The sequence below is a fragment of the Polychytrium aggregatum genome (genome assembly GCF_025602895.1).
Source record: "Polychytrium aggregatum strain JEL109 chromosome Unknown BJ171scaffold_33, whole genome shotgun sequence".
Taxonomy (NCBI): Eukaryota; Fungi; Chytridiomycota; class Chytridiomycetes; order Polychytriales; genus Polychytrium; species Polychytrium aggregatum.
In genome coordinates, this window is record NW_026516235.1 from 382,584 (window position 1) to 393,767 (window position 11,184).

Genomic DNA, 11,184 nt, shown 5'->3' on the forward strand with positions numbered 1-11,184 from the left:
ATTTGTCAATTGGTTTTCACGGAACGTTTACAGCGGCGGCATTCGTCCAGGGTGAATCGGTTTTGTGGAGCCGCTGTTCGAATGCATCTGCTCGATAGCTATGGGTAGGGGCCATTTGCAAACAACATCATGTCTCTGGCACTGATAAGGCGCCGGTGAGCACTATGAAATCAAGTACACGCATCCCAGGGTAGCGAAGCTGGCAGCGGATACATATTGAGCGACAACTGGCAATGCACGCTTGGAATACAGAAATTGGAGCCAATGTCCATCGCAGCAGCGGATGTCGCTTCATTTTGCACCTGCTGCAGGCTGAGGAGCCCAGTGGTCCCGTTTGCCAACGGCATTGTCTCTCGGCAATCGCTCAGGTGATTGGGTCGGTGGCAGGGCTGCTTCGGTATCAGGCTTGAATGGAGCGACAGACAACGACCAGCGCATATCCGCATACTTCAGCGTGCATCTGTGCTTCGGTCCTTTGCGTTTTCATCGTCTCGAGCGAGCTTTTAAAGGCACCCGAGTCATGCGTATCCTCGATTTCAAGCTGGCTGGAACAGCTCTAGCTGTCTGCGGCCTACTCTTCCTGGATCAAACTTTGGCCGATTCGCCTTGCTACACCCCTGCCTCTTGCGACTGGAGGTTTACCAACTCAACAGCATACTCCCTGTCAAAGCAAAGCGAAAGCAGTCCCGTCATTCGGATCGGCGTGTTCGTCCCGTACTCGGCCAGTCTACCAAACGTATCAGCCGGAGACCCAGACTCAGGGCGATACTGGTGGAATGCAGGTGAAGGGTACATATAGACCTCGTTTGTGCCAGGAGCTGTCGCGCGGCCCATCTATCCAGTACCTCAACGTAATTGTCGATTCTGACGAGCAACTGCTTGGCTTTGTCGGCTCATCAGATACTATTCGGCTCTTGTCGCGGCCGATTCGATCAACAAGAAGTAGGTCGGCGTGCCTGCGGGTTTTGAGGAGATCTGTCTGTAACCTCCATGATATTGTTCGAGCGCAGTTTCGATATATGAATATGAGCAAATCCTAACAGAAAGTCGCGATTGATGTCTGCAGTGACTCGATCCTTCCTGGAGTGGTAATAGACCGTGTCCAAACGGCAGCAACTTAGTCGGACAGCATGCACCCGCCGCAAAGTCTATGCTGACTCAGGAGCCTCGGTCTGTTCCTGCAGAGGCTGGAGACGGTCATCATCGACGACTATGTCAATGTCTATAACGGAGACTCTATGATTGCCCAATCGGTTTGTTGTCTTTGGTTCATGGCCGTCCCGTGCACGAGCAATAACTTGGGTCTGATACTGCGCTTATCTGGTGGCTCAAGGCACTCAGTATCATCGGCGCCGTGGAAATGGATCCCTCGATCTCAGGCTACCACGGATTTGTTGGTTCGTACATGCTCGGAGACCAGCAGAGACATTTCAGCGATACTGACCGCTTCGAACATCGTCCAGGCGATAGCTTCTACCCTCCAGGAGTCGAACTGCAGTCGTTAGTGGCATCGACATACTCGATACCTGTAGGTTGTTCAAACAGTCTCTTCTCGTCGAGGCCATAGTCTGTGGAGGGGCTTCGAGAACCATAACATGGGATTGGGATTAGTGGCACCCATCGGATCGTTGATGCGTCCAGAATTTGCTTCAGTACTGCTCATATTCGTACCAAGATGAGCTGGTAAGCTGTCCTTGGTCCTTGGAATGCCACATGGGCACAGCACTCGCAGACTAGCAGCACTCGCGGACTAGCAGCACTCGCGGACTAGCAGCTTTCGCGGACGAGCGGCACTGAATACCATAACTTCCGGTCGTGCTGCAGTCAGAGAAAAAAAAGAACCTGAGAAAGACATTCTTTCGAACAGTCGCAGACAAGATTTCTGCCGGAGCAGGTAGGTTCCGCATTCGCACAGGAACTGAGCGGACAGGAGAAGGCAAATGGCCAAACATCCCAATGAACTCCGTAGCTCACACCGTGCATCATCAACGCCCACTAGCAATTGTGGACTTTGTGCAAGATATAGGATGGACAAAGATTGCGGTTTTGGTGACGGTATGGCATTCCCCCTCGGCGAATGCAGCATGGCGCTCGAAGGCGCGGTGATTGCGAAGGCGATCTAATATCGCCGATGCCTTCTCAGCAAAACTCAGCAAAGGGCTCAGCCCGGGGTATACTCTCGGGGCTTATCGAGCGGGCCTCGAGTCGAGCCCTCACTATCCTTCAGATATCATCATTCGGAAGCGGAGACACGCAGTCGTGGCAGATGCGAAGCGGGCCGCCGACTGGGGACTGGGATAAGCCGTTGATGGAGATTGCGAGCTCCAATGCCAGGATCATTGTCGTGCTTGGAGATAGCATCGAAACTTCGGTGCTCTGGATGAAGGTAACGTTGCAACGCAGCCACGGCGAGGCCATATTGCGACTGTTATTTCAACAGATCAAGCCTCGCTCGATGTTGCATCTGGATCCGCTGTTGATGTCCAGCTTCTTCGTGCCCTTGCGACTTCAAGGAGATTGATTGCTGAATTCCCACTCGTTTCTTCCTCGGCTGTATTTGATTCTCTGTCTAGGCAATGCAAGTATTACATCCCAATCTCCAGGGCCCTGCATATACAGCTTCCGTTCGACTCACCTCCCTCCTTGACCACTTTGATAGACGCTTTGGCCTGACGGGTCCGCGATACGTCTGGATCACGACTAGCCGCCCGGGAACTGTGGCTGAGCTGGAAACCCTAAAGCAGCAATATGCACTCAATATCACCACGGCCTTGGGTATCCAGAACGTCGATAGGTCAATATTTGTTGTGTTGTGGCATTCCAAAATGAATCTTTGATTCTCACCCGGTGCGGACACTCGCTTGCTACCCAGACTGAGACTGACGCTGCATCACTTTGAATGGCACCAAATTGCCCTGATATAGCTTTTACCAAGTGTAAGTGTTGCTCTTTCATAAAATCGACGCTCAACATCAACAAAGGATATTGAGCTTGCAAGCCCGCTGGTTGAGTGAAAACGAGTGCTATTCGTGCTAATCGTGCTAGTCGTGCTAATCGTGCTAATCGATGTAATCGACAGAATGGGTCCGAAGTCTGTCTTTCCCGCTCTGGAAAACTTCAACTTTCTCAACCAGAGCTACTACTATGCTCCTGTCACGGAAGGCAGTTCCGCACCGTATGAGTGAATGAGCATTGCTGCCATCGTCGCATCCGTACCCCCTGCTGTACACTGTGTTGAGTACTTTGGCATGTCAGATCGAGCGCATATTCACGCGCACTGAGCGTAATGGTGTTTGACTGGCCCTAGATACATATACGACTGTGTTCGAGCAATTGCGCTCGGCTACCACAAGGTTGTACTCGACGGCATAAGTGCACACAACTAAACCACACTGAAAACTGACTCTATGGCTCCACAATCGCCGCCAGCTCCTCTATAACGATACATATCAAAACCTGGACGTCGACATCGGCAGCGTAATGAACAGGGCGATCGATCAAAATGTGCTGAGCCCGCAGCTGTTTTCGGCAAATCAGCCCGGCGCAACTCCTGGCAACACGAATTTCGATGGTAAAGCACTCCGCACATTCCGAGGAACCGGTTACAAACGAATTCATTGACCAACCTTCGCACTATCGACACACCAGATCTCGGAAACGCCGTCGAAGGGTACTGTTCCTTGCATTGATATAGCTTGTGCAACGGATAATGCGGGGCTTCATCGGGGATGGAACTTACCATTCCGCCTACTTGATTACGTCTTTGATGCGTAGCACCCTGTATTTTGTCAAATTGGTAAGCCGGTTACCGGAGCATGGCTTTTTGAAGCACTCACAAGTCCATTCCGCTCAAATACTCACCCGTGATGTATGGAATCCGAACTTTGTAGGACTCGACACGAAGCTGCGGAATATTTGGCGGAGACTGCCGAAGCCTCGACATTGCTTCTGTCGTCAGCTTCTTTCAGGATCCAGCGGTAGTGCGGCGGGTTGTGATGACTCAGCCACCAACTTTTCCAAACCGTGACTACAATGGGCATCCCATCGACATGGTCACAACGGCAAGAAACTGTGAGTACAAGCCTGTGCTCGCCAGTGCCGATCTACTTCATGAAATGGGGCCGATCGGCGATATATTACCAACATAGATATTATATCAGCGAGCCAAACAAGAACCATTCATTCTCAGGGCAGAGGTGTCATAACGGAAAGCAACCGACTGCAGTAGCATTGATCATCCTGATTTCATGGGCCGCTTCATCCGTGACCTAGACACCATACCGATCGACTACCCTTTGGCTGTGGCCATCAACACAACATGGGATACCAAGGGCTGGTCGCGAAGTCTGGCCTCCGTCATCATTGCTATCAATATCGCCATGCTCCTCCGGGTGTGGATTCGATCGAAAAGCCCGCTGATATCAAGCATCGGGCCAGCCTATTGCACGTTGTGTGAGTGTGCTGACTCCGTCTCATCAACTATGGCGGCACTGCCGGACTCCGACTGACATTATTCATGAATCGCCTTGCGCCTCAGTACTCTTGTCCTCGTGCCTGGTGTTGTCCAGCATCTTCCTCTATCAAGTCGTGCCTTCCGATGTGAATTGTCTCATCCGGCGGATTCTTCCGAATGTTTCATATGGGCTCTACTCGAGGTTTGTGCGGGCTGGCCCGCGGCCCCGACGCAACAGACATTCGTCCATTCACGATAACGACCGATGTCCACCGATGCCAACTAACGACCCATTGATTGTGCCATACTACAGCGCCATACTCGTGCGATTTCATTGTAAGTCGATCGAACTCAGCTGTGTGCACGACGCTGGTACCAGTTCGGAACATGCCAACCATTGAGCGATGCATCACACAGCTCAGAGCGCTGTTGAGATGTACTGAGTGCCGATCGCCACATCCGCCGCCGCAATCTTCACACTAGATCTGGCAAGGACTGATCGCTATGAGCATAGCCGAAAGCATCGTATCCAATTCACATTCTGTTTCCTCAGATCTCTACACCACACAGGCCGCCAAGCGCGCTGGAATCGCACCCGTGAATCCATATCGATATATGATCGTGGCGTTTGTTGTGACCCTTGTTGAAGCGGTATGGTTTAAATGAAACGAGTGGCTGCACAAGGCTTGTGACTCGCCGAGCGAGATGAGGCCAATGCCAACGTTCATGGCATATGCTGTAGATGTCATTCGCTCATCAGCATCTGGAGGCTGATGCGGAGAATCGCTGCTTTGGAGCATCTCTTATGAGAAGCCACTTCGGCACCATCACCCTGTCCCCAAAATTTCGATGCCGTAGCTCACAACCAAATGACTCCTCTGCTTAGGTGATGCTTATCATAACTGCAAGCCTGATACCAACGAAGCCCGATGCTGCAGACAACCCGGTGGCACTGACGTTCCTAGTCTCGTGCGCGTCAAACGACTTTCAGTTCACAAACACATACTTTGTTGTTGTGGCACCCTTCAACGCTCTGATTACTGCCGTGCCCTTCTTCCTCGTCGTCACTTCCCCATATGCCAGCCATTGCGCGTAAGTTATATACTGAGGACCATTGTGCTCTGAAGTACTAAGCTACCACTCAACAAAGCCATATCCAACCGGAATCGGTTGACCAACGCAGTCGCTCTATCTTTCCCGACGTGGCATGTTCTTGTCTGCACCTGGCTTGAAACACCGTGCGGTGTTTGAACGCTACCAATATGAACCGAATGGGAGTAGCAAGGACTTCAAGTGGCTCAAGATCTCGGTGATGTAAGCATCAGGCTTCAAGTTTGGGTAGTGTCGTTGGACTAATTGCACAATTGCATGGAACATTGTTGATCTTTGTGCGCTCATTGTCACGCATGTCTCTCCAAACATTCAAATCAACAGTCACAACATCGTGCTTGTCGCTGTCTTCATCGTGCTGACAACACAAGTACAACATATCGAGGCCCAGTTCGCGGTCCAGATCAGCGGATATCTGCTCGTGGCTGTTGCCGTTGCTTATGTCCCGCTGATGCCGCTGGTGCTCGAGATGTTTCGGCGGACATCTCAATCGGCAGGTGTGGGTCCCGCAGGCCAGCCGTCGCAGACGGTCGAGTTACCGCGCCCAAGCAACCTACAGATCAATGGTGTCAGTCTACCAGAATACCGCAAGTTCACGATATTCAGAGACGTCGAAGTATGGCGATGTGTCCGGCTGACCTACTTGGACCACTCGGAGTGGACGAAAGCACGCCGATTCACTGTGTGGATCTGCAAAGAACCATCGTCCTTTTTGCTGACGCCAGAGTCGTCGATTGCTGACGAGGGCGAACAGGCACGTTCAAGTGGCATCGCGCATCACACTGGCAGCATAAAATTGCAAAGTGCCGCCACTACGCGGATGTAGCGATGCCTGTCCCGTATTATTGCGCAAACGCTGACACAGGACACACTACCGTAGGTGGACCTGCCTCAAGGGCATCCCTCTGAGAGCCCTACACATGATCCTTCGGGGATGCAGGAGTCAATATTTATCGATCTCGAAAGCAGCTACATCGAATTCGACGAGGCGCTGGGAGTCCACCGGTTTTTCTTGATCCGGGTCATATCCAGAGAATCGCACTACTGCTTCAAAATGGAGAGTGAGGCCGGGGTCCGGTCGCTCATGAGGCACTGTGAAAAGCTACCAAACGTTTCGATTGCCACCAACCCGCTTGCGCCTTGTTTCTGGAAATCGATAGGCATCTGAAGGCTCGACATTGATGTGCTGCTCAAACTGCAAGTGCCAAAACCTCTGATAGAAGAGCAGCCGACGAAATTGACCTCTTTGACACCACTGTGCAATGCACCGAGGACACTTGCAAGTAGCGTGCCTCGGATCCAGGATCTTGCACAGCCATTGGTTCAGTATCGCAGCTGTATCAAACAGCAGGGATGGGGTGTATTGGGCTCATAAATGACCAACAGCAGCCACACTCAGCAAGCATATGACAGACTCATAGACAGTTTGCGTGTCGCAGATGTGTCCAAAGGAGGCTAGGTTGTATCCTCCAGAGATGATGTGTCGATATTGATCGTCAACGACTTGAGCGGGCTTGGATTTGGAAGACTTTGTGGATGTTGCGGCGATGAAAAGGCAGATATCGGATTGTTTGCCTGTTGGAGATTGCCGTGAGACAGTGCGAGTGGTATGTCGGATCGTGAGGGCGCGAGGCTTGATGGAAGGCTTTGAATGTGTGGACTGGAGGCATTGGCGGTGATAGGGGTCGGCGGTGCAACAAGCGACGGCGATGGGAGCACAATGACGGAGCTGGCTGCAAGCGGTGGCTGAGTCGGGATGAGAGAGATGGCTGTGGCTGGAGTGGCGGTAGCTGCGGGCTGGATCGAGGATGGGGCTAGGACTGGCGCCGGAGCCGGAGTAGGTGCCGGGCTGGGACACGGAGCGAAATTCGACGTTGGGACTGGAACCCTTGAGGCCATCGATAGGGCAACAGTAACAGAACCGTTGCCTGAAAATGGATCGGTGGCATTGCGGGAAAGATTCAAGTTCGTTACTGGTGTGGTGGGCGGGGCTGCCAGTGCCGGCGTGGCGGTGGCGCTCTGGTTCTTGTTCAATTCCTCCTTGACCTTTTGCCACCGCAGCTTGTTCGCTTGCAAGCCTGAATAACCAATCGACGTTGAGCACAAAGCGACTGTGGTGTTAGGGTGCGGAGGCGGCCAGGAGATGGACAGGTGTATTATGCGATCTTACCCTCGGTGACGACAGGAATAGGGGTATATGCATTGAAGACCTCGAATAGCGGTATCTACACAATCAAGATCGGTCAGGGATCAACAGTGAGTGCTTCGAGGCCAATATCAAGATCTAAACCGGTCTGCGATGCTGAGTTCTCCGGTGCTATGCTGTTCCGCATTCGAGATCAGCAACGGCTCATCCGACACTTACACAAATGAAATCGATAAATCCAAGCTGCGACCCCGGCACAAAGATCTGCAAATAAACACCGGTAGGGCGATACGGTCAATACTTTCAGTCGCTTTCATACTCGGCATGTCGATAAATGGATATACCCACATTCTCGCGATCATAATAGGGGGAGATTGGAAGACCGTTGAGCAGCTCATTGTCACCTGGATCAAGAGTACATGAATGTGTGAATCGGCGGGTTAAAATGATGATTTATATGCAAGTGAACTTCCTCAGCGGTATCGAACAGCGCCCGGGAAACACGTCGCGGACGTCGCAGTCCAACGGCGCCGCTAAGACCAAACAGCGATATCGAAGTAGACGGTGTACATCTCCGCACCTTGACGGAAGAATTCTGTGAGAATCCGCTTGGTCCAGTGCTCGTATATACTCCATTTTTTGGTTGGATTGGATACATCTACGGAGAGTAAAGAGCGATTTGGAGAGATAGACGCGAATCGCGGCAAGAACAGGCACGGTGAGTTTGATATAGTAGAGTGTCACTCTGAGGGAGTACAACCAGGAAGGTCCAGCGAGAATTAGGACTATCAATGCTCAAACCCGGGACAGTGACGTAACTCCCATTACCTCCGCATTTGATGCACATCTTGAACAAAAGCAGACGGTCTTCATCGCTCGTGTTGGGATCAAATGTACCAGTCACGATCACCTTGTTTGTGTTGGATTATGCGTGGTGCTCAGGTTCAATAACACAGCAAGCACGGATGGAATACATGCTTGCAATCTTGTGAGCCGGGCATGCTGATGCATATGATGCCGTAATGTGCCACTTACCTTATTCTTGAACATACTCATAACCGAAAAGTGGTGGTGTTGAAGATCTGTTGCCAATACAAGATCAATGACGATCTGGCGGAGTTCTGTATAGTCGTCCTTTGGTAGGTGGCTGATGAAGTTGCATTCCGGCTGCAGAAGCACATCGAAGCCGGCTGCAGCGTGATGGTTCTCAAGCACAGAGCGGTCATTGTAGAGGATGGCTTTTGAGTTGGCTGTGGCGATCAGGTAGTTGTTGTTCAATCCAGGCTGCGAGGCACGGAGGCATACCAGCAAGATATAGAGAAAAGGTCACGAATGAGCGATCGAAGCAAGCATCCATCAAAGGAGACATGAATCGGCAAGACCACATCATCTCAATACGAGCTCAGATCGGCACACAGCCGGCGGCGAAAGCGCGATCACCAGTACATGGCAAACAGTGAAGCCGATGCCACTCGTCGATCGAAGCACTTGGACTTACATGACTGAATAGCAGAACAGAACGGAACAGAACGGAGTGGAGCGGAACAGAAAGGGACAAGCAGTTGAGAGACATGCCACCCGATCTTGGAGTCAGTACAGCAACAATGCCCAAGCAGCGCTCATTCAAGGACGGTGGCGCCACTCGACTTTGCTCTATCGACACACTTCGGGTGGTGCTACTGCAATGTCACATACTCGAAATCGTGAATGATCGCAGCCACGTAGAGTGCCATGAGTTCCAAGCTGGTTGGCTCGAACTTGTCGGCGCACTGCGTCAGCAGCCAGTTGGCTCCGTGCAAGACATCGGTGGCATGTGTCGAGTTGTGGTATGGGACATCGGCATGGTAGCCCTGCTCTATGCGGGACAAAAAGTTGATCAAACGGTCGTTGGGCAAATGGAACTCGCGAATAAGCTCGGATTTGGTGAAGAGGTAGTGGCCGAGAGCAAACAGAGGCCTTCCCGTGGCATCCTGAAAATCAAAGACCTCCCAGTTCCAGATGTCGATCTGTTCCAGGAGCGAGATTGCCAGGAGCTGGTCTTGGAGGTTGGCAAGTGTGCCAGTGGACTGGAGATGGCCCGAGGAGCTGTTCGGATTCAAGCCCTCGCCAAGAGTCTGCTGCTGCGGCGGCGGCTGCTGCTGGGGTACTATGGTGACTGGTGGATTGACGAGCATGTCGTTGCTGCTCTGTGTGTTTGCGATCGAGACGCGACGGATCGAGACTCCGGGTGTGCTCAGCTCGTTCATGCTTCCGGTGGTGGTGCCCGTCATGGAAGTGAGCTTGAGAATGCCGCTGTGACTCTTTGTGAATTCTTTGCGCCCAGGAGTGTCTGGGGGTGCGATGCCCATGCGCGCACTCGCGCTGATAGGAGAGCTCGGTATGACTCCCTCAAGGTCCTTGCTTGACTCTCTCTGAACAGTCATATGTGACACCGATAGCATCGGCAGACGGCCCGAATTGTGTTGCACGACAGACCCTTGTGAGGCCTGAATAGCGCCCCGCGAGAGCGTGACGGCGATCGACTGGGCGGCCCCGGCGTACACGTCGCCTTCGAAAGTGATGCTCTTCTTACGGTCTCGGCCCGGCCCGGATATAGACAGCCGCTGGATATCACCGCTGCCGCCCAGCGGCAGTCGAGAGGTAGCGGGCATAGACTTGCGCCGCTGAAAGCCACCGGTTGTCGTTTTCTGTCGGAGCAGATTGCTGACAAGCCACGCCTGCATGAGTCGAGTGAACAAAATAGCGTCAGGGATGAGTCCTGCGACGAGAGTTGGGTTGGGGTTGTGGAACGAAAAGCAAAGTGACAGCAGGTAGGTGCCCGTGGCGCGATGATCTCAAACCGAGTCGGTAGACTACCGCACCTCTTGTTCCTGATCGACGTTCACTTGACCAACGGCCATCTGTTTCTCGAGATCGGGAGTCATAAGATCGCTGGTATTGAGTAGGACAAGAACCTGCGTTAGGATGCCGACGTGGTCGCGATTCAGAGTCGGATCGGTCATGATGTTCTTGACAAGGGCGATGGACTTGTCGAGGGGCGAGTTGAAGTCGGCCACCTGCTTGTCGAAGGTGTTGTGCAGGTTGTGGAGCTGGTTGATGAGCTTGGCGGTTGCCTTGCGGTAGTTTTTGGACTTGAGAAAGGTGGCTCGCATCATGCGCTCCTGATCGTACGTGCTCAGTAGAGCCACGACAATGACGGACACCAGGCCGATGGACGACATGGAGACGTCGTTGATGGCGACCGAGTCCGGAAGGGAAAGAACGACCTCGACCACGAACACCACGAGAAGGAGGGGCAGCGCCGGAGCCAGATAGACGAAGCGCACGCGGAGAAAGACGGAGGCGACAAAGAGAGCGTACATGTAGTTCATGATGGGCTTGAAGGCGGTGGCGCTCGGCTCAATCAAGTAGTGGTGCAGCGTGGTGGACAGAAACACAAAGACGAGCATGGAGAAGAAGCCTGTGAAGTGGATCC

At 52.6% G+C, this 11,184-nt stretch overlaps 2 protein-coding genes across 2 annotated transcripts; one reads left to right on the plus strand and one right to left on the minus strand.

Annotated features, from left to right (window-relative positions):
- Nucleotides 1–520: 520 nt before the first annotated feature.
- Nucleotides 521–6,731, plus strand: BJ171DRAFT_601165 (periplasmic binding protein-like I; the record flags this gene model as incomplete). The annotated part of the gene is made up of 25 exons (XM_053115071.1): nt 521–789; nt 901–942; nt 1,163–1,253; nt 1,334–1,397; nt 1,464–1,528; nt 1,642–1,683; nt 1,825–1,894; nt 2,000–2,055; nt 2,144–2,386; nt 2,604–2,794; nt 2,925–2,936; nt 3,080–3,175; nt 3,308–3,356; nt 3,430–3,571; nt 3,649–3,670; nt 3,775–3,796; nt 3,891–4,071; nt 4,273–4,452; nt 4,538–4,655; nt 4,767–4,789; nt 5,007–5,104; nt 5,340–5,545; nt 5,735–5,767; nt 5,888–6,179; nt 6,444–6,731. The coding sequence occupies 25 exons, from the start codon at nt 521–523 to the stop codon at nt 6,729–6,731; spliced, it is 2,895 nt and encodes a 964-aa protein (XP_052964326.1).
- A 1,182-nt stretch (nt 6,732–7,913) lies between these two features.
- BJ171DRAFT_426811 (catalytic domain of phosphodiesterase 4d) lies at nt 7,914–9,883 on the minus strand (the record flags this gene model as incomplete). The annotated part of the gene is made up of 6 exons (XM_053107782.1): nt 7,914–7,973; nt 8,058–8,113; nt 8,290–8,367; nt 8,538–8,619; nt 8,745–8,993; nt 9,401–9,883. The coding sequence occupies 6 exons, from the start codon at nt 9,881–9,883 to the stop codon at nt 7,914–7,916; spliced, it is 1,008 nt and encodes a 335-aa protein (XP_052964327.1).
- Nucleotides 9,884–11,184: the final 1,301 nt, after the last annotated feature.